General features: G+C 37.1%; 4 protein-coding genes across 5 annotated transcripts; 1 reads left to right on the top strand and 3 right to left on the bottom strand.

The window, feature by feature from the left end:
- Positions 1-396: 396 nt before the first annotated feature.
- On the bottom strand, positions 397-4,376 carry LOC145214103 (aladin-like). Its single transcript, XM_080082569.1, has 12 exons — positions 4,203-4,376; positions 3,973-4,100; positions 3,721-3,782; positions 3,566-3,657; positions 3,451-3,497; positions 3,285-3,383; positions 2,665-2,932; positions 2,107-2,295; positions 1,685-1,866; positions 1,477-1,611; positions 1,122-1,206; positions 397-677 (listed from the first exon to the last, which is right to left on the bottom strand). Exons 1-12 carry the CDS (start codon positions 4,293-4,295, stop codon positions 486-488), a joined length of 1,572 nt encoding a protein of 523 aa, XP_079938695.1. The 5' UTR covers positions 4,296-4,376; the 3' UTR covers positions 397-485.
- Positions 4,377-5,887: 1,511 nt separating this feature from the next.
- On the bottom strand, positions 5,888-8,052 carry LOC145213229 (uncharacterized). The gene is made up of 4 exons (XM_080081460.1): positions 7,801-8,052; positions 6,982-7,126; positions 6,750-6,856; positions 5,888-6,398 (listed from the first exon to the last, which is right to left on the bottom strand). The coding sequence occupies exons 1-4, from the start codon at positions 8,050-8,052 to the stop codon at positions 6,105-6,107; spliced, it is 798 nt and encodes a 265-aa protein (XP_079937586.1). The 3' UTR covers positions 5,888-6,104.
- An 804-nt stretch (positions 8,053-8,856) lies between these two features.
- LOC145213604 (uncharacterized) lies at positions 8,857-13,032 on the bottom strand. The gene is made up of 4 exons (XM_080081965.1): positions 12,612-13,032; positions 11,269-11,413; positions 10,664-10,770; positions 8,857-9,958 (listed from the first exon to the last, which is right to left on the bottom strand). Exons 1-4 carry the CDS (start codon positions 12,861-12,863, stop codon positions 9,644-9,646), a joined length of 819 nt encoding a protein of 272 aa, XP_079938091.1. The 5' UTR covers positions 12,864-13,032; the 3' UTR covers positions 8,857-9,643.
- A 1,004-nt stretch (positions 13,033-14,036) lies between these two features.
- LOC145212250 (T-complex protein 1 subunit gamma-like) lies at positions 14,037-20,302 on the top strand. Of its 2 annotated transcripts, none has more exons than XM_080080307.1 (14): positions 14,037-14,206; positions 14,276-14,337; positions 14,529-14,579; positions 14,715-14,874; positions 15,146-15,263; positions 15,442-15,634; positions 16,452-16,601; positions 16,961-17,093; positions 17,326-17,543; positions 18,417-18,566; positions 18,935-19,075; positions 19,393-19,524; positions 20,005-20,118; positions 20,185-20,302. In XM_080080307.1, exons 1-13 carry the CDS (start codon positions 14,182-14,184, stop codon positions 20,101-20,103), a joined length of 1,632 nt encoding a protein of 543 aa, XP_079936433.1. In that variant the 5' UTR covers positions 14,037-14,181; the 3' UTR covers positions 20,104-20,118; positions 20,185-20,302. The 2 variants fall into 2 exon arrangements, with proteins under 2 accessions (XP_079936433.1, XP_079936432.1); XM_080080306.1 differs by having other exon boundaries at positions 20,182-20,302.
- The last annotated feature ends 38 nt before the right edge of the window (positions 20,303-20,340 follow it).

Below are 20,340 nucleotides of genomic sequence, written 5' to 3'. Positions count from 1 at the left end.
TCCCAGTGTTTTTCTTTGTTTTGCTTGGTTCTTATATTTTATACATTATATACAAATGAAGAATATGTTTTAAAAAGTATTAAACTAGTCTACTTTAGTTGTTGTCAAGATTAATGACTGTACAGTCAAAGATAATGTAAGAATTGGATTCGATATTCTAGATTCGAAACAATTATTCTAGAATACTCAGCTATTCTACTTTGGACATCCCTAGTAACACCCCATTTTTCGTGTTACCTTAAAAGAGTGAACTTCAGGTAACTTGCACTGGTCGTGAAGAATATGGCGATTTTCAGTTTCAAAGTGTGCAACATTTAATTATAAATTTTTGCAATCCAAATTTTTAGACATTCACCATTACAAGCATTTGACTGTACCGATACAAACACACTAATATGCAAACAGAAATGTGTATTTAGTTGATTACAAATAATTTTTTACAAACAAGCAAAAAAAAAAACTATGATTGTGGCAGAAAATCAGGTTTATGACGTAACTGCACTGCTGACGTCATGAGGCGAACTCCAGAGCGACTGACTCGAGTTGAGCATCGACCGCGAGTGGGCGAAAGAGAGCCGGTCGAGAGGTGACGCCACAAGTTGTTGCTTGGCAATCGTTTTCCGGTCGGAGCGCTTGAAGTACATCGGCACATACGCGACGTGGCCATTCGAGTAACACTGCAAATTAAAACGTTGCATATTTGGAAACAGTTACACAATGGAATAGTTTCTTATTCAAATAAATGTTGAATAAAATAACTGACGGTGCCAAGTTTATGCAAAATTTATATTTCTAAGTTTTGTTTTATGGACTGATATTATTTTCTTGGGAACGCGTTTCCATTTTCACCTGAAATAAGTTACAATCAACTTTGGTTAATTAGGAATAGTTTCGACCAAAAAAAAGTGTCCGGATCAGGCGAAGGTCCGGGTTAACCGATGTCGATTAGTTCAAGCCGTACCACATTACAAATCATTTGTACCTGGAGTTTTGTTCGAAATAGGCGAAGATCCGGATTAACTGACGTTTACTCTAGTTCAAAATAATGAAATTTGGGGGGGGAATCTTTTCATCAGTGACATGTGCGGAAAACACATTACCGTAAGTGACACGTAACTTACCACAGTAAGACATGATCCTTGGTTGAAATTAGGCTTGAAAGCGATAAAATTTGGAGCTGACTCTCCGTCTCCACTAATGTTTCCACTACAAAGAAAAAAATGCCTATCTTTTGGAGCTGACGATTTTTTAAACACAGCATAATAATTTAGCGAAATATATTGTCTACTGCACGTAACAGAATGAACATAGTTATAGCGTTGAGGTAATCAGCTCTAAATCAAAGGTTTAGTACTTAATGATTTGCTTGGTGAACGTTTGTGTTATGACAGGTTTACAAAGAGCACTTATGTGTAGCAGGTTTGGACTACATGTACTTGAAAAACAATACTAAAAACTGTTTGGCTAAAAACTCACCGAAACGTAAGAGTGAAAACCGGAAGTGACGAAACAGAATAAAGGGCGATCACGTGGCTTCTCGGGTCGTCAGGGTGAAACATGATAGCTAGTCTCTCGCCAGTCTCGTCCCAAACCATGGAATGAATGTAATCTCTACAGCGAAAACAAAAATACCTATTTATAACAGCGCTTTTCCCATACATTGGTCTCAAAAAAGGGTATTTACCTTTTGACGTCACTGTCCTGCTCGTCATCAGGAGTCAGATCTAGCACCACCACCGCGTTTTTGGATCCATCCACGACTGGTTTGTCGCTTTGGTGGGAATCCCCGAACCCGAGACTGTACACGCGGGGGTCCCCCACCACCGAGAAAAGCAAAATAGTTCCATTTGGGTTCCAACATGCTGTCTGGAAGCAGAAAACATAGCGCATTTTTAAGGCCAAGATAGACCAAAGACTAGTTCTAGATCTAAATGCAAAAATATGAGTAAATTGACTTTGAGGACTAGCAGGGTAATTACTGGGTTTATCAAGTCAAACGTCTCTTTAACTATATCTACCATATCTACCGTTAATTTTTTTTTTATCCAAATCCACCCAAAAAGGGCGGACAAACAAATGTCAACGATCTGTCCATAACTAATGCACCTGCACCCTTCCTGATAGTTGGGACCAGCGTTCGTTGGACCACGAGGCGGTTTCAAAGACACGAAACGATGATGATGGAGTTGCTGCTAGCACTTTGCTACCACCTAGTGAGAAGAGTAGTCGAGAAACTCCACCACTGGTTGTCACATGTTGTATGACCTGATGCTTTTTCTGACATACATCCCAAACCTAGAAGTTGTGCAATTATAAACAAAATACACTGATTGTTAACACAAGGAATAAAGGGATTCACTAAAATTGTAGACACACTAACAAAGGTAAAAACTTTATCTAGCCAGTTCTAGTCAATAACTAGCCCCATAGCTACGAATAAAATTGAACAAAGGAGGAAAGCTTCAAATAAACGATGCAATATTTAGCTTTTATGTTTGGCATAAATAGTTATTTCAAAGTCCTAATTATTGCTGTGTGAGGCTAATTATTGTTGCATTGACACAGATGCTGAATAATCTATATTAGGTAGTGTATATAACTGTGTTCCAGGAAATATATTTTCATAAAATTGGAACTAAAAAATCTTACAAAAGACAAACTTACCACAATGGCTGAGCTAAGAGCAGAACAAGCAAAAAGTTGATCAAAACCATGTGGACTCCACGATAATGATGTCACTGGACTGTGACCACTGTACGAAAGCACTTGCACGGCCCCAGTTGACGGCCGAGTGGACATGGACATGGGGTCAATGTTCCAAATGAGAATTGCAGTTTGGGTTCCCACAGCAAGGATTGAAGCTGATAGCGGTTTCCATTTCAGATCTGTGATGTTACGCTGTAATTTATGTTTCAGCACAGGCACTGTTTCACTGCAAAAAAGTGTTTAAATTGTTTTAATGAACTTTTTATCATACAAAAAGACTTGTTGGTTGCAATAGCCAATTTATTACATCAATAATTCAAAATTCCATGGCATCATTACAAAACAACCAAATTTGGTATTTCGAATTAGGAACTTTAGGAAAAAATATATTACCCTTTTGTAAAATTGCACACTTTAGCATTTGTACATTAAAGGGTAGTAGCCTTACAAGACTTTTACTATAATATAGAAATGTTGTCAAAACTGTATTAGAACAGTGGTATTTCAGAAAAAAAAGGTGTACATTGCATTAGAAGATGTATGAAATTCTCAAACTAATAACATTCAACAATACTAACTTGTCACAATAGTGAACTCTGATCGTGTCATCCTTTAATGCTATTGCAAATTTATTGGCTTTCGAATGCCACTCTAGGTGTCTGATTGGACTTTCCAACCTGCAGTAGTCAAAACTGTGTGAGTATAATGCCTAGTGTTATCACTGTGATTGAAACATAACACTACCAGTTGCTGTTTGATGAAAATGACTGGAGTAGTTGATCATTGGATAACTGCAATGAGGATAAAAATATGTGATTGTGAAGTATGTCACAATCTTTTAAATGAGACAATAAGGTACCTTTAGGTGTGGAAAAAATGTAAACTGCATTCCATTTACCCAACGAAGTGAAACCAATAAAAATTGACATGATGACCTCAGTGCATTTGGAACTAAGTAAAAAACACATTTCAATTTTATTACCACAAGGTATTATTGCTTCATGCCAAACCAACCATTCTGATGATGTTCATCACTGCACATTTCAGTTAATACACCAAACAGTCCATGCCCATACCTACAAACAAATATAACATTATTTCATTGCTCTTGGCAGTAAAGTCAAAAAACTACTGCAGATATTTGTGTTTAAAAATGACCAAAGAGTTGTCAGGAGCAGTTTGTTTTACTTAATTATTGTGTGCACACAAACATGTTTGTTAACTTTGTGACCACATGTTTTGTTTATATCTGCATTAGAAACGTACCAAGCAGATTGTAGTCTTTGCCAAAATGTTTCGTTGTGCTCCAAAAATGCTGACTGTGCAGTTTCGCAGGTGACCGCAGATCTTCGTAGGCTTTCTGATGTAACGTGAACTTTTGGAAAAGTGGCAACCTTGTTCAATAAAAAACATTTAATTTATGTTACTAATTCATTGTTAGGTGTGTACTTTTTTTGTCAAGATGTACAGATTTGAGTCAATTTTCAAGCCTTTACCTGTCCTTCTAATAAGATTTCTCCTTGAAACGAACGGTCGGTTACTAGTTCACCGTTAAGTTCACATAATGTTTGGTTGCTTTCTGAAATCATTCCTAATGCAGGGAAATACCTAAATTATTTTATACACACAACAAAATCAGTTTTGAAACGTGACTTAAATATTACACAGACCAAGGCGGGAAATTTATGGGGATTTCCCTAACATGCAAAAATTTTGATTGAGTGAAAACTGAAAAGTTGCTATGTTTTTAAATCTCATCTAAAAACAACGTGTATGTATGGTGATTTTAATGTATAAATCGCTAATTCTTACTAGATTTCCATTGTCACCCAAAATAACTGTTGTTTGTTTTCACATTTTTCGCTCTTGTGTTTAAATATACAGCTAATAACTTATAACCGCTGTTTTCATTTTTCACGCCCCTGGATTAAAGATGTTAAGCCAATTTGCCAATTTAACTAGTTTGTGATAACTGTAGTTCTGATTTAACACTTCTTCGTCTATCAATATGTAACCAACCCACCCACGCACGCAAGCAGCTTACCTTCAAAACCTCCAGTCTTCCAGGAATTATGACCTAGTGGAATATTAGTGTTGTTAACAGTTGAGCTTCTATTTGACACTACGTTTTCGCGAAAGTGCGTTTACAAGAAGACCTTGAAAACCACGGTAGGCCTATTTCAAATATATCAGCAACATATCCCTATGTTAAATTATTTTTCTGTAGATTTATATTTCATTTTTAACAGCAATTACATTTTCTGTCTTAATAGTGTTAGTTGTAATTAACGCAGACAAAATCTAATCACGCAATGTTAGGCACAAGTAATTTGTGAATTGAGCAGAAGTGTAGCCTACATTTGCGGCTTACACACACACGCAACAACAAAAACAAGTGTTTGCATACGTGCCCCAATGGAAATCTTTTTCTGAATATTTGGCCTTTGAAACTGATTAGAACGGACAGTTTGGTTTACAGGATTTTCATGTTATAAACCAAGTAGAAATACGCGTCTAGTTACTTGACCCTTTATTCAGACAGATAAGCTTATGTTTAAACTAGCGACCGTAAGTGAAACAAGTAAGCCTACATGTGATGTTACTGGCTGTAGCTTCAAAGTCGTAAGCCCAGCGATGCAGGATAACTTTGAGAACTAACTAAATATTTGTGTATGGAGCCTGGCTTTCAGTTTTGTGGTTTGGTTTTAAGCTGGGCCAGCGGATACCAAACTGTGGTAAGCATAACACAAGCGGTTTGCGATGGCCTCTCAGGTATGACACAATCTGACTGTAGTTGTGTAAAGTCTAATCAAACGTATACTATTAGTAATGACTTAGGCTTGTACCCATTACTTATCAACTCAATAAACTAACTTTATTCTTAAACGCCGTCCTCTTTATCGGACTAAGCTCAGACAAGCAGTAGCTCAGATAGCGAGTGTATTATACCTACAGCGAAAGATACTTCTGTAGTAATAAGTACGACGTCAACTCGACCAACCCTTACATGCGCGAGCACTGTACGAAACCACCAAGCAGGGCGTGCAAGAATCCTTGCATAACACGTTATTGTAATTTCTTTTCATTTTTCAAAGACACTTTTACACAAACGCTATGTAATATATAGTACAATGTGAAACAATACAAAAATAACAAAAACTTTAAACAAAATTTGGCAATAACGTGTTAAGCGTGATAAAGTTTAAGATCAAACTTGTTGGCGCGTACTAAATGACGAAATACACCATTTATAAACGTTGGCTGTTTTGAGTTACACAATATACACTTAAAGAGTTAAGTCATGGTAGAAAAAAGGCTATGGGTAACGGATTCCAAAAGCAGTTTGTTACAAATACAACACTTTGGTCAAAGTAAAAATCTAATGTACTATTATACGATTACTTTTTTATTAAACTCACCAAAAATGGATGTAAAATATTTTGAAAAAAGCTGCCTCGGTAAAATCTGTATCCCAAGAAAACACTAAATACAGCAAGCAAGCTAGATGTTGTCAATGCCTCTGCCACAAGTTGCTTCATTATATTATTTGTTTGTGCCAATTCCGTTAAAAGGACGGAGCCTTTGTTCCTGTGAGGGAACGGTTTGTCTGGAATTTCTTCCCCCAGAAATTCACACAAAGGTTCCCAGCCTTCTGTCACTTTGTAAACCAGCAGCTTGTCTTTAGGTGCCCTCTGTGAAAATAGGCATTTAGATAAGGTCTTTATAGATAAGGGAGGTTTAAAGGGTCATGTTTTTTTTTTATTAAACGTTGCACCAAATACTAATGTTGTCAGTAATACAATGTTTCTATCAAACCGGCGAGGCAGGTAGCACGACCGTGGTCCTATTAATGTGAGCACAACGCATTCAGGCGTTACCCGTACATCAAGGGATAAAACTGAACAAACAGGCATGTCAGTTTTCATTGTGTACACTGGTTGCATAAGAATTTAGGCTGGAAATAAAGTTCGAGGAAAGACAACTTCGTATTTTACCTATCATCGTGTGATTTTTGACAAATGAAAAAAAAGGAATCAGGTCACCTGCATGACATAGCTGTTGTGTTCTCTGTACATTTTTCTGATCAATGTTTCTCCAAAAAGCTCCTTTTTGTTGCTTGGGAAACTTGAAACGTCACTAACCAGTTTATCTGAGCATAAGAATAACGTCACTGCCACACAAGTAGCCTGGATACATGATTAAAAAAAAAACAAGTATTGTATGAATTTTAGTCCCTTCTTTGAAAGCTATAGGGCTTAGGGCTTCATTGCTTACATGAGTGATATCGGTAGTACCAAATTCTCCATAATGATGGCGAAAAGGCTTCGACAAACCAACCCAAATAACTTTTGTTGAGCTGATTCCACTGCTTTGCCATGCTCGGGTACCACGAATCTTCATCGCGAATTGTTAAAATGATCTAAGAATAAAAAGCGGTGTTAACACCAAAAGCTTCATTATGGACGAACGTATATCAAGTCCATTCACTCGTTCAATAAAATTTACGTTGAGTAAATATTTGATTCAATATGACTTGTATATTTTGGTATCAAGGAAGTTGCACTCAATCAGCGTATCGTAACCTTTTTTCTGTGCGTACTCTTCAATGACTGGGTTAATTAGACTACATTAAATTGTAAGTTAGTAATTGAAACAACCTTTCGAATAATTGTAACTACAGATACCATCAATACAGAATTTAGCCAAAAAAGCTTTAAAAGTCGACAGTGTGTGCTGCTGCGCAGAGGCATTTTTAAAATTAGTCTTTGTTTTAACACCGTAACCTTGCTTTGGTGGATAGAAGTGCTTTGCTTAAGAGCCACTGCAAAGAAACTTAGCATTAAAAAATTATCAAGTAAAACGTTTTGGTTAATTGTGTTTTTCTTATACTCTAACAGGTTGATACCAGTTTGCAATCTCTGTTAGCCTACAGCAAGAGCTTTAACATCAGACTCCCTCAGTCGAAATGTATTTCAAACTGCAAGATTGTATCCGTAGAGGTTCTAACCATATATAAGCCAAAAAGTACGCGTTTCCCCAAAAACCAATAAGAAAAGTTAGTTAATGGACATTTTCTCTGCCTACAGCGCTAACCTTTGCATCTGGAAAAGCCTCGTGAAATTGTTCCCAAAAGACGTAACAAGGCAAATCAGTAACTGCGTCGACTCCCTTGTACATGCGACGGAAATCTTCTGGTGTTCCACCCTTTGTTATAATCTTCACCCATTCGTCGCTAAGGTAATAGGCGTTTTCCAACATATCATACGTGTTGTAGCCCAAAACCTTAAAAGCTTCACACATCGTTTTGGTTCCAGTCTTAGAGTACCCAGCTAGTATAACCTTCATCTTGCCTTGTTGCTTGAAACCTTTCTAATTTTACACGAAAGTCAGTTGATACTAAGCGTTAAGGTTTAGTGCAAGTTCATTTTAAGTTTTTCTGTACCAGCATTTGCGAAAAAGGGGTTTGTTAACTATTGAATTTACTGGAAAATTTTATGATGGTGAATCATTTACGGTTCGTTTGCTAGCCTCGTGGTTGACACTATTACAAATTTATGGACCTTGCCCTTGACTTTTTCCTGCGTCTGTTCTCGATTATTGTAACATGTGTTTAACTACGTTGTGTAATACTTCTGAGAAATTGAGGGGAATTACTAAATGGGTTTCATAAGTTATCATAAAACCTATGTTACTTGTAGGCATACATGCCGCTTTGACACTATGCCATGTGTTATCATATGTCACAACAAAAAGTGGACAAGTAACCGAAACAGTTACTCCGCATGTTAGTAAAATAATAATGCCTACGCACGTTTCAAATATCAGAGACTCGAATTGAAATGAACTGCACGTAAGGGACACATGGTCATTAGAATCACCAGTGTGTTAGATACATGCAGACCCAAGCAGAACTTTCATCAAATTACCATACTCAACCTCTGTAAGAGGCTTTTTCATAAAAAAATTTCAGTCGAACATGCATAACAGACAATGCTTATTTTCGTGATTCCAATTGAAAAGAGTATCCTCATATCCCTATGCATCTGCTGCCTTGTTTATCTGTTGTTCACTCGAGCTTATGGCTAGGATATTGTCTCTGTTTTGTTTCTGATTTCTGTACACGTAAAGAGTGATTTATTAAACCTTCGATCGCACAACGAAATTGGTGTGTGACAATAATTGCTGACAAGACTAAATTTGATCATTTAAAATCTTCTATATTTGCAACAGTACAAGAAAGTATGGATATAAACTAGATTTAAACTAACGTGCAGTTGTTTATAATTTGATCTGTGTTCGTTATGGTTTGTCGTTTCAACCATATTAGAAAGACATTAGATTTGTGAGTAAACCTGTCGTTTAGGGGTCGCATTTTACTGCCGGAATCCAACCTCTTAAAACGTTTCAAAGTCATGACCTTGGGTACGTTTATGGGCTAATTACATATCAATACATGGGAAAACAAAAAGAAAACAGTGATAAAAAAGTAAACGATGTACTTAATGTACCTTTAGGGTTGCTCGTATTTCATGCACTTTTAGCCTTGGTGATTTAAAGCTTAAGATAAACAGAAACACAATAAGGATTCAACGCTAAGTGCCTTGAACATACAACAAACAAGTTATCAACTTCTCGGAAGTCACGTTAAAGTTTAACTAGCTTGTTTCGGAAATTTAGCGCGGCAAATTTCCTGACAAAACCATCAACACCTGATATAGCAAGCAAAAGGTATTTAATTAAGAAGCAATAATCGCGTTTTGCACACATAAATCAGAATAATATCACATGACGTCTTGCACGAACGCTTTATGGTTGATCTCAAAATAAATGTTCATCTCTAAGATTTTATTACGCAATAAGTTTTTCACTTTAAATTGGGAATTATAGTGCTGGCCTTTGATTTTAATTGTAAACTTCAACCGAGCAATGTGCAAATTTAAGCAGGAAAGAAATAGTTTGTAACCATGGAAACGTGTTGGGAAATTAGGTTCCAACCATTTTCCAAATGTCCGGCTGCGTAAAGTTTGTAAACCGCAGCAACTCCAAGTGCAGTCACCATGCCTGATACGGCAACCGCCTCATATATGAAACGCTTCATTATTTCACTTTGCTTAGTCCACTGGTTTACCAGACTGGCGCCCTTGTTCTTGTGAGGAAACGGTTGGTCTGGAATCTCTTCACCCAGAAATTTACACAAGGGTTCCCATCCTTCAGAAACTTTGTACACAAGAAGCTTGTCTTTTGGTGCTTTCTGTTGAAGTAAGCATTCATTTTTGAAACATAAAAGCATCGAACCAGTGCATGAAAAGCTGCGTACTGTGCACACTGTTTCAGCCTATCATGGCTATATTGCCTCATAGTGCAATCTCTTGTCATCAGCGGTGCCTACGTGACCTTGTAGGTCAAAACAATGTATACACTGTCTGTAGCTGAAAATGCGAAACAGTTTTTAAACCACCAACCATTTTCCAAAGTTTTATGTTTTGTTTGTTTTGCGTCATAGTACGCCATGCCCATTAAAGGCGAAATACCGAATCAAGTCGGTCCCCCCAGCATTCCCATATGGCAAGGCGAAAAGGAATCTTTTCGGCACTCGCGCTATTCCATCTGAGCTACCCAGGCTCAGTGGTGAACCCGGCAAAAGTCAAATCACAAGCAACGTTGCCTGCCTTGTATGCTGCACATGTCACATTCATAGTAGGGAATCGCCAATTTGACCATATCAGCTAAAATGAATACATTCATACTGGGATCAGCCCTGAAGCGTCGATGCAGACCAGCGGCATTGTAAATCATAGTACGCCAGGCCCATTAAAGGCGTGATACCGAAAACGAATGCGATTTGTTTAGCAACTTTTTTACTTGTCTGGCGTGAGTTGCATTTAACGTGTTATATAATAAATTGCAAACTCAGTTTTAAACAACCATTTGGACAAAAAATATCTGTTATATATACCTGCATAACATAAGTGTTGTGTTCCCTGTACATTTTTCTCAGCAATGTTTCGCCGAAGGGCGTCTTCTGGTTACAAGGGTATCTCGCCACGTCGCTGACCAGCTTGTCTGTGAATATAAAATACGTTATGCTGCATAAGTGCAAGTCAGGAAAACCATTGATGACCGGAAAACGTAAATCTTATGCGGGAAAAGTCAACTAACTTGTAAGTAAAAAATACAAAAAATATTTAAGTAGTGTGAGTTTTATAAGACGAATCATTTAATAAGTTCAATATTTTGCAGATTTAGCCATTTGTGTTTTTTGTCGAACGTAGACCAGAGTAGAAAACGGACCTGAAACTGGAGCCCGAACCCGCTTAGAACCCGGAAAGTATAAGCCCAAAACTCGGCCCGAACCCAAATCGTTTTTGAGAAGCCCGTTCAGACCCTAAAAAGTTTGATTAACAGGCGTATACATTAAAGAGCCAGAATCAAGCCCGCTTTTAAAGAAACCCAAGCCTGAACCCGGCCCGAACCCGGCCCAAACCCGGCACGAACCCGGCACGAACCCGGCCCGAAAAGCCCGGCTCGATTTAATATTATAAAGTGGACTGTTATGCTTACATGTGTGATATCTGAATGCCCGAATTTTCCATAATGTCGGAGAGAAGGCGTTAATAAACCAAGTCACATAACTTCTGTTGAGTTCATTCCACTGCTTAACAAAACTCGGGTACCATGAATCTTCGTCGCGAAGGGTTAAAATTATCTGAAAAACACGTGAAATATCAAAACATGTATCGATGTGAATAATCGATTCCAATCCTAAACGTCTATGTCGTTTACGTTAGGGTTGCCATACGTCACGATTTTCCCTGACATGACAGGGAATTTAGTGCTTAAATCTGCGTCAGGGAGAAATGTTAAAATGTACTTAAAAGTCAGGAATTTAAGAAATTTGGTTATATATACTATGAAATTAATGTACCAACAGAGAAAGTTTCAAGTAGTTAGCCACAACGTACACGGTTACTGTTTCGTTTTGCAGTGTATGTGCGCGCCCAGCAATACCTGTTTGTTACTAGTTGTCTGACAATACGCGTTAAATACAAACACAAGCCTACGCAGAAAGTTAATTGACAAGGATCAGAGTATCATATCTAACGTTTTCTCGTGTCGCCGTCCATGTGACTTCTGAATATTCTGAATTTATTCCGGAATAAAAGTGTTTGGATCGCAAAAAAGGTTAACGCAGCTGTTCCCAAACTGGGGTCAGCGGTCCCTTAGGGATCCGTGAGGCAATTTTGCGGGGACCGCGAAAAGGTGGAAGTAATTCTATATTCTTATTTGGCGCAGTTTGTGCAACTGAATAAGTTTAAATCAAAGTGAAAGTGAGAATCGACCGTCTTCATTCCTATAGGCTTTATTACACGACAACTGACAAAAATGCAATTGTTCGCGCGCAATTGTAATGTTTTTGTCTTGTCTCTGTCAGAGCAATTTTGCATAACTAACTAAAATCCAGCAACTTTCATTTTTCTGAAATACACATTCAGGCTTAAGGACCGCAAACCCTCGAAATAATGGCAAAGGGACCGTTTAGAGCAGTGGTTCAAAGTGGTCAACTTTTTAATTTGTTTTTGTTTTTTTAAAATTTTTTTGTAATCGGCCCCTTTTGCCAATGATCCAAAGACAGCTTGTGACATCACAGACAAGACAAAAACATTACAATTGTGCACGAACAATTGCATTTTTCTTAGTTGTTATGCAATAAAGGCTATTGTTTAGCAATAGAGACAGTCGATTCTCAATTCTACTTTGATTTATCTATTTTAACTTATGTGTGTGTGTGTAACGTTTACACAAGTTTGTTTAAAGTTACACGTCAATCACGTTTACTTACATAGACTTGTATATGGGCAGTGCGATTCATTGTTAAAAAGCCTATAGGTTATTAACACAGTTACCTTTGCATCTGGAAAAGCTTCGTGAAGCTGTTCCCAAAAAAAGTAACATGGCATATCTGTGACTGAATCAACACCTTTGTACATCTGACGGAAATCTTCTGGTGTTCCACCCTTTGTTATAACTTTCACCCATTCGTCGTGAAGGTAATAGCCATTTTCCAAAGCATCGTAGTTGTTGTAGCCAAGAATGCTGAATACCTCACACATTGTTTTAGTTCCAGTCTTCGAAAATCCAGCTAATATTACCTTCATCTTTCCGAATTTCTTTGCTGTAATAACTTATTCACTCTATGTTACCCTGGGCTTCGTACTAGCAATAGCAATGTGCGTGTGGCTGTATTAGCTTCATGTGCCAATATCAGTTAATAATTAACACAACGTAGCAGAGAGTCCCAATTTCAACAGTACTGGGTGTTTACACATCAACACAAACTTAAGAAACAATGCATGAAGATTTGAAACAAAACACATGTCGTGATTTGTGTTCGTGACTGAACATTTCATATTGAGGTCAGTGACCTTTGACCTGCACGATAATTTAGGCATTTAATCTCGATCCCCGTTTAAATACCACGGCAGGGTGCCTCTTTCTTTATGAATTGTTTTAAAACTTGGTTTACCATAAGGGACGGTTTATGTACGTGATTTAACCGGGAATGTTTCAGTTTGTACGCAAGGACCCTGCGTTCCGCCATGTCTGCCAATATGCCTTGTTTATTTGGTATAATTCGACCATTTATTACATCACAGTGCAAATAGGAATAGGTGTTTCTGCAATAATTGTGTAATATTCCTGGCTTCAATGTAAAGTTTGTGGTGTTATGTGTCAAAATTTAAACACAGAAAAGGAAAACGTACTCCTTACAAATTTAGTCTTATGACTTGTGGAGACATCGTGTCGGATTTTTTTTAAACTTGTGGTAACTTAAAATATCTATAGGTTTGATAAGTTATCATAATTTTATCCGTGCAAAACATTTTTTGTTATACGAAGTAAAGAATAGCTTGGCAAACGGCACGGATCTTAAATTATGCACCTGGGAAATTACCGAAATAAGGAACCGTATTTTCACACTAACACAAGCCTATTGCATTAAAGTGTGCTTTGTCAGAGGAAGTTAATGCATATTAATTCGTCAAACATTATTTGTACAAATATTTTTGTTCTTTATCGAACAAAATAGAAACTTCCGGAAAAAAACAACTGAGCCGACACTTGTTTTGTAATGCATTAATTTGTGTAAAATTGTCAGTTTGTTTAATACAAAACATTTTCATTAAGCCACAATGTATTTTTTTGTAAAGTAATATGCGGTAAAAAATGTTAAAACACAAACAAAAAAGATTTTAAGTAGCAAGCACGAAAAAAATCATGAATCGTTGTACCGATTCATTTTAATCGGTAAACTTCGGAAATGTTCGGAAACGGTTTATCACGTGGTTGCCATAGGTCCGAAATTCAACGTGGGTTGAAAAACGTCTAGAAAAATCTATACCGGCTTACAGTGTTAACTTGGATACCAAACATCAATTTGCCTTTAAGCGCTTTAGAACCACCCGAAGTTACATTATGTCTGCTCCAGTATTAGTATTAAGTAAGTTTTGTTCGTTAAACTTATGTATTATGTTGATTTGTTGAGTGATAAAGCATTTTTAATTTGCAGACCAGAATTCCAAGCGAGAATCGGGCAGAAAGGTCCAATTGGGCAACGTAAATGCAGCTAAGGTATTAATTTATGGTTGGTTCTACAAGTGTGTATATATGTGTTTGTTTACGGTTTGATATGACATGTTAACTTGTGATAATTTAAATGTTGTGAAATTGTAAGAATGGCAACTTTGTTTGTTTATGTCTGGGTGTGAATGTGATTGGTGTAAAGTTTACAAACAATTTTCTAATCTTAACCCGTGTTTTAGACAATAGCTGATGTCATCCGAACATGTCTTGGACCACGTTCAATGCTCAAGGTAACTTGGACTCTGAATTCAATGCACTCTTTCCAACCTAAATCTTTGGCTCTATAGCCATAGCAAAAACTTTGACATAAAAATATACTATTATTAGTTAATCTCTCTATTTTGTTGTTTTGTTTTATTGAAAAGATGTTGATGGACCCAATGGGAGGAATTGTAATGACAAATGACGGAAATGCTATCCTTCGCGAGATCACAGTCCAACATCCAGCAGCTAAGACTATGATAGAGATCAGCAGAACCCAGGATGAGGAAGTTGGAGATGGAACAACTTCAGTTATTATTCTTGGTAAAGAAAACTCAAATTGGTTGCTGAAGTTACCATATTTATGCCCCAACGGCTTTTGGATAATGTTTTCGAAAAAGTGTCAAAAACACACCATTGACAAAGTTCAATGTGAATTTATACCAATATGAACAAGTTAATGAAAGACATTTTTAAGTTTGACTATATAACTCATTCAGCAAGCAGATATCACTTCTTTGTTGTAGCTTTTGTCCATAAATAGGTTATAGTTTCTCAAATAAACAAAATTACTGAGCAGTTTGTATTTGTTTAGCTGGTGAAATGATGTCGGCTGCTGAGCAGTTTCTTGAACAGAACATGCATCCTACAGTAATCATTGCTGCTTATCGTAAAGCTTTGGATGATATGCAATCCTTTCTTACTGAGCTAAGGTAAGGGCTCAAACTATCTATCATGCTGCAGTCAGAGTGTAAGGATACCTTTCTACATTAGAAATGCAAATGTTAAGTTTTTAAATCATAATGTACTCAGATGTATGAACGTACATTTTTGCTCAAATGTATCAGATGGGTAACTTATTTGTAAAAATTGTTCTACATTTTATATTAGTGTTGAAATTGATGTGACGAAGACAGAGGAGATGCGAAAAATAGTAAAAAGTGCCATTGGAACTAAATTTATCAACAAATGGGCTGAACTTGCTTGCGACATGGCTATTCAGTCTGTCAGCACAGTTTCCATGGAGAATGCCAGCACTGGAAGACGAGAAATTGACATTAAGCGATATGCCAAAGTTGAAAAAGTATGTGATTTTGTTTTTTGTTTAGATGTCTGGAGTTTACTGTTTTGCATTACTGTCCATAGATTTTAATCATGCCGAAATCCGTTTGGACAAAAAACTTTGTCCGGATTAGACGAATATTTGAATTAATCGATGTTGATCATTTGTACCTTTTATTGTGTATAGACTTATTGTATAAGTCAGGGGTTCCCATCCTTTTTACGATCTCGTACCACTTGGGCGTTCTGTACTGGCACGCGTACCACTTCTTGCAGAACAACTAATTTGATCGAATCATATTTAATGGAGAATAATAATATTGTCCTACTAAAACAACACTAAAGCACCACACCTAAATTTAATGAGATTTTTGTTACATGCATTTTCGCTGCTTGAGATAATTAACGCCTACTGTCCAACAGCATTGAACGGTTTTTCAAAGCAACTGTGCTTCTTGTTGACAATTGACATGGCCTGTATTTTGAAGATCAGAATGATACGAAACAACAGGAGTAGTTACGTAACAATGAGAATAGGCTTAGGGAAATAATTTTGGTAAACAAAACCAGACAAACAAAATATGAAGTTGTAAATCCAGGTTTTTGTGAAAAAAAAAACAGAATCTACTCGCGTACCACCTAAAAAACCTTCGTGTACCACTGGTGGTACACGTACCACAGGTTTGGGAACCCATGGTATAAGTAGACCAAAACAAGTCTAAAGTTGTCTAACTAAGTGGTGATAGATATTTTTAAACAATTGTTTTTTTTTTAATTCGATGTGATATAAATTTTAAATATACCATGCACAATTTTCCAATTTTTTTTATTCTTATCAGGTACCAGGTGGAACTTTAGAAGATTCTCAAGTGTTGGATGGTGTGATGTTGAATAAGGACATCACACATCCTGGGATGAAGAGGAAGATTGAAAACCCTCGCATCCTGCTCCTTGACTGTTCTCTTGAATATCAGAAAGGCGAGAGCCAGGTAAAATATGAAACATCTTTACTGTAATTAATACAATTTTTCATACTTTTAAGTGTAATGAAAGAGCCAGTTCTGGCTTGACATTACTTCTCATTCACTTCAAGGTAAACTAGCCATAAACTTGCTTTTAAGTTCAGTTTCAGTTGCAAATATATTGTTGAAAACAGAAATACTTGCTTCCAAACTGTGGGTACACATGCTATAGATACATAGCCAATTTGAGCTCAGTATTTTACTTTTTGTCAAACAATTTAAAAAAACAATATTTCCTCCATAAAAAGCATACAATAATGTAAAACCCAAATTACAAAGGCCAAAGGCAATGTATCATTAATTTTGTAATTTGTATCTGATTTCAGACTGATATGGAGCTCAGTAAGGATGTGGACTTTGAGAAAGTCCTCCAGATGGAGGAGGATTACATCCGCAGAATTACAGCTGAAATAATAGCCTTCAAACCAGATCTCGTCTTTACTGAGAAAGGAATTTCAGGTAAAACATTTTCTTCAAAAACTGATTGAGATAAAAAAGTTGTCCCAAACGAAGAAGCTTGAGTGCAAAATAACTTGGAATATAGAAAAATGTTTTTGGTGCCTAGAATTTCCAGTATTTCTAAGAAAGTAGGATTTCAAAAATGCTCTCATGCAAATACAGTATTAGTTCTGAGTTCTGACCACATAAAAGAAAATTTCATGAAGCTTCATTTTTGTGTGTTGTTTTCTAGATTTAGCCCAGTATTTCTTGTCCAAGGCTAACATAACAGCAATCCGACGTGTTCGTAAATCAGACAACAACAGGATTGCTCGTGCATGTGGTGGCACTGTGTGTTCACGAACAGATGAAATTCGTGAGGAGGACATTGGAAAGGGGGCGGGGTTGTTCGAAATTAAGAAATTTGGTGATGAATATTTCACTTTCATTACTAAATGTCAAGATCCAAAAGTGAGTCCAATTCCATTTTGATCACATTTTGCTTTGTTTATGACATATATGTTTTCTGTAGTACCCTGTAACATTAAAGTAATACAAACAGTAGGGATGGGCCGAGCCGAGCCAGAACCCGAGTACTCGGTACCGAGCATCTCTGTTTTTAATGCTCGGTGCTCGGCTGAGCAGTTGCACAAACTGACCTGAGCGTTAAATTTGCATATTCATGCCCAGCTAACATACGTAACTAGTGTTCTAAAGGGTGTCTATGAACAAAAACGAATGATTTTTCAAATGTACTAGATGGTGGAAAAACGCATACTTTATGGGCAAGTACAGCTTAATAAAACACCGCCGGTGGCGTAAGAGGCCTTGCAAAGCTAAAACGTAAAAAGGTTTTTTTTTTGTGATTTTTTTTGTCATAATGCACCGAGCGTGCTCGCTGAGCACCGAGCATTGAAGTGAGATACTCGGTGCTCGACCAAACAGAACATTTGCAGTTTTGGCACATCCCAAACAAACAGCATAAGTTTTAATACAGTTGTTGAGCCAAAACTGCAAATGTTGTGTTTCGTTGAGCACTGAGTATCTTACATTAATGCCCTCAAGGTCTTTACAAATATAACAGCCATTTTTGTTCTTTGATACCATTTCGAACACTAGTTTCGTATGTTAGTAGGGTATGAACAAGCAAATTCAATGCTCGGGTCAGTTTGTTCAACTGCTTGTCTGAGCACTGAGCATCAAAAACAGCGATGCTTAGTACAGAGTACTCCGGTTCTGGCTTGGCCCATCCCTAACAGTTGTTTCAAACCCAGATACATAAATAGTAACAGAACTCGAGTGGAAAAGTTGACACCTTTTAACAGTGCACTTTTTTACATGCAGGCATGCACAATTTTGTTGAGGGGTGCAAGCAAGGACATTTTAATGGAAGTTGAAAGAAATCTGCAGGACGCCATGCAAGTTGCTCGTAATGTTATGATCAACCCAAGACTTGTGCCAGGTGGTGGCGCTGTGGAGATGGCAGTGGCACAGGTAAAACCCACAAAAATTGAACATAACGGTAAAAGTTAGTTTGAGTACAGAATCTATGCCATAATTAAGTTGATATTGAAAGCAATGCTTTATTTTCATTTTTTGTATGTGTGAATACATGAAAATTTGCCAAAAACTGTGAGAATTCATATGGTCACTTATTTCCCATTGATGGGATTCCCAAACTTTTTCTACTCTAGTACTATTTGGAGGTTTTCATTGCATTGTCTAGGAGTTTTTGTAAATTTTTTGGTTTTCATGTAACACATTCTGTAAGCCCATACCAACTGGCAGTGGTACACATACCATATTGTGGAAACTACTTTTTATCAGGTAATATAAAAATAAGAGTCAATTTTGTCTCATAGAAAATGAAGGAGAAATCCAAGTCGATGACTGGAGTTGAACAGTGGCCTTATCGCGCTGTCGCAGAAGCACTTGAAGTTATTCCAAGAACATTGATTCAAAACTGTGGTGCAAGCACAATTCGTACACTGACAGCTCTTCGGGTAAGACTTTTAATCGTCATTTTTTGCCTATGAATTTGAGGTTAAAGTTTTGAGGTTGTTTTAAAGCTTGATTTTATTTTTAAGTCAGCTGTAAAAAAGTTGAAACTTGGTTGCAAATTTTTCTGTTAAGCTAAAACACTCCTTCGGAAATAAATATTTTTTTGGAAAGTAACACAGTTTTATTTATATTAGCGGTAACAATTTTCAATACATTTCAAATTATGTTAGTGGCCTATGCAGGTTTTACTAATGCTACTCTTCTGAAAGATCACTGTACATTTTTAATTTATTTCCAACCAATCTGTATGGTACTGTAGGCTAAACACGCTACTGATGGCAACACAACATGGGGAGTGAATGGGGAAGCTGGTGAGATTGTGGACATGAAGAAATTAGATATTTGGGAGCCGCTATCAGTTAAACAGCAAACCTACAAGACTGCTATGGAGGTGAGAAAATAAATTCATCCCTCTCAAGTTTTTTCAAATAAGCCATTGGACAGTGTTCTCATGCCAAATATTTTAAAAGTGCAACCTTTTTTTGTCAAAACTAGCCCAATTCTATTGTCAATTGACTGTTCACAAAAACGCATACATGTCGAATAAAATAAAACTCACTTTTGACAATGTGTCTTGAGACGCACAACCCGCAACTAACTGTGCTAGTTTGGAACAATGGCAAGGACAAATATCTCAGAAGCAGAAATTTGCTTGCGCAAATACCCCAATTTTACTGTCACTCAACTACTTGCAAAGATGCATACATTCAAAATAACAAATAAATGATATTTTTGACAACCTGCTCAAAAAGCGCAACCCGCAACCTTGGCTCAAAAAGGAACCCAATTATGCGACAAAAGCGCCACCCAGTAAGCACTGTTTCGGAATGAACAAAACAGAATTCTTTATTTTTTTCTATCATCCACGCAGACCGCTATGTTGCTTCTTCGTATTGATGACATCGTTTCTGGAAGCAAAAAGGCTGAGGGCAAGGAAGGCACTGGCAATGCGGCTCCTACTGCACAATAACAACATATATTACTGGTGTGTAAATTCTTTATGGAGCAATGCCCGGTTTAAAGTATTTGTAACTGTTTTTGTCTTTAGCAGGTTTCGCTTTGTTGCTTTCCGACCGGATACCATCCGAAATCTAGACGAGAGTTCCTGCGCACGTGTTTGTGACGTTTTGCATGTATTGTTGTGAAAATAAACCCATCGTTTGTATTCAGCTTATTAGTGTTTTGCAAGGACGCCCTAAAAACGTTT

Source organism: Phallusia mammillata, chromosome 2 (genome assembly GCF_965637545.1).
Source record: "Phallusia mammillata chromosome 2, kaPhaMamm4.hap1.1, whole genome shotgun sequence".
Classification (NCBI taxonomy): Eukaryota; Metazoa; Chordata; class Ascidiacea; order Phlebobranchia; family Ascidiidae; genus Phallusia; species Phallusia mammillata.
This window is presented reverse-complemented; position numbering and strand designations above follow the sequence as displayed.

Coding starts and splice junctions, on each gene's coding strand:
- LOC145212250 (XM_080080307.1), top strand. CDS start 14,182: ATGTCTGCTCCAGTATTAGTATTAA. Junction 16,602..16,960: donor ATCAGAAAGGCGAGAGCCAG/GTAAAATATGAA, acceptor ATCTGATTTCAG/ACTGATATGGAGCTCAGTAA. Junction 19,525..20,004: donor CCTACAAGACTGCTATGGAG/GTGAGAAAATAA, acceptor TCATCCACGCAG/ACCGCTATGTTGCTTCTTCG.
- LOC145213604 (XM_080081965.1), bottom strand. CDS start 12,863: ATGAAGGTAATATTAGCTGGATTTTCGAAGACTGGAACTAAAACAATG. Junction 11,414..12,611: donor AAGCTTTTCCAGATGCAAAG/GTAACTGTGTTA, acceptor CGTGTTTTTCAG/ATAATTTTAACCCTTCGCGA. Junction 9,959..10,663: donor ACAACACTTATGTTATGCAG/GTATATATAACA, acceptor TTACTTCAACAG/AAAGCACCAAAAGACAAGCT.
- LOC145214103 (XM_080082569.1), bottom strand. CDS start 4,295: ATGATTTCAGAAAGCAACCAAACATTATGTGAACTTAACGGTGAACTA. Junction 1,612..1,684: donor CAGGACAGTGACGTCAAAAG/GTAAATACCCTT, acceptor TTTTCGCTGTAG/AGATTACATTCATTCCATGG. Junction 1,207..1,476: donor GTTTTCACTCTTACGTTTCG/GTGAGTTTTTAG, acceptor TTTTCTTTGTAG/TGGAAACATTAGTGGAGACG.
- LOC145213229 (XM_080081460.1), bottom strand. CDS start 8,052: ATGAAGGTTATACTAGCTGGGTACTCTAAGACTGGAACCAAAACGATG. Junction 7,127..7,800: donor AGGCTTTTCCAGATGCAAAG/GTTAGCGCTGTA, acceptor TTTTATTCTTAG/ATCATTTTAACAATTCGCGA. Junction 6,857..6,981: donor GTACTACCGATATCACTCAT/GTAAGCAATGAA, acceptor TCTTATGCTCAG/ATAAACTGGTTAGTGACGTT.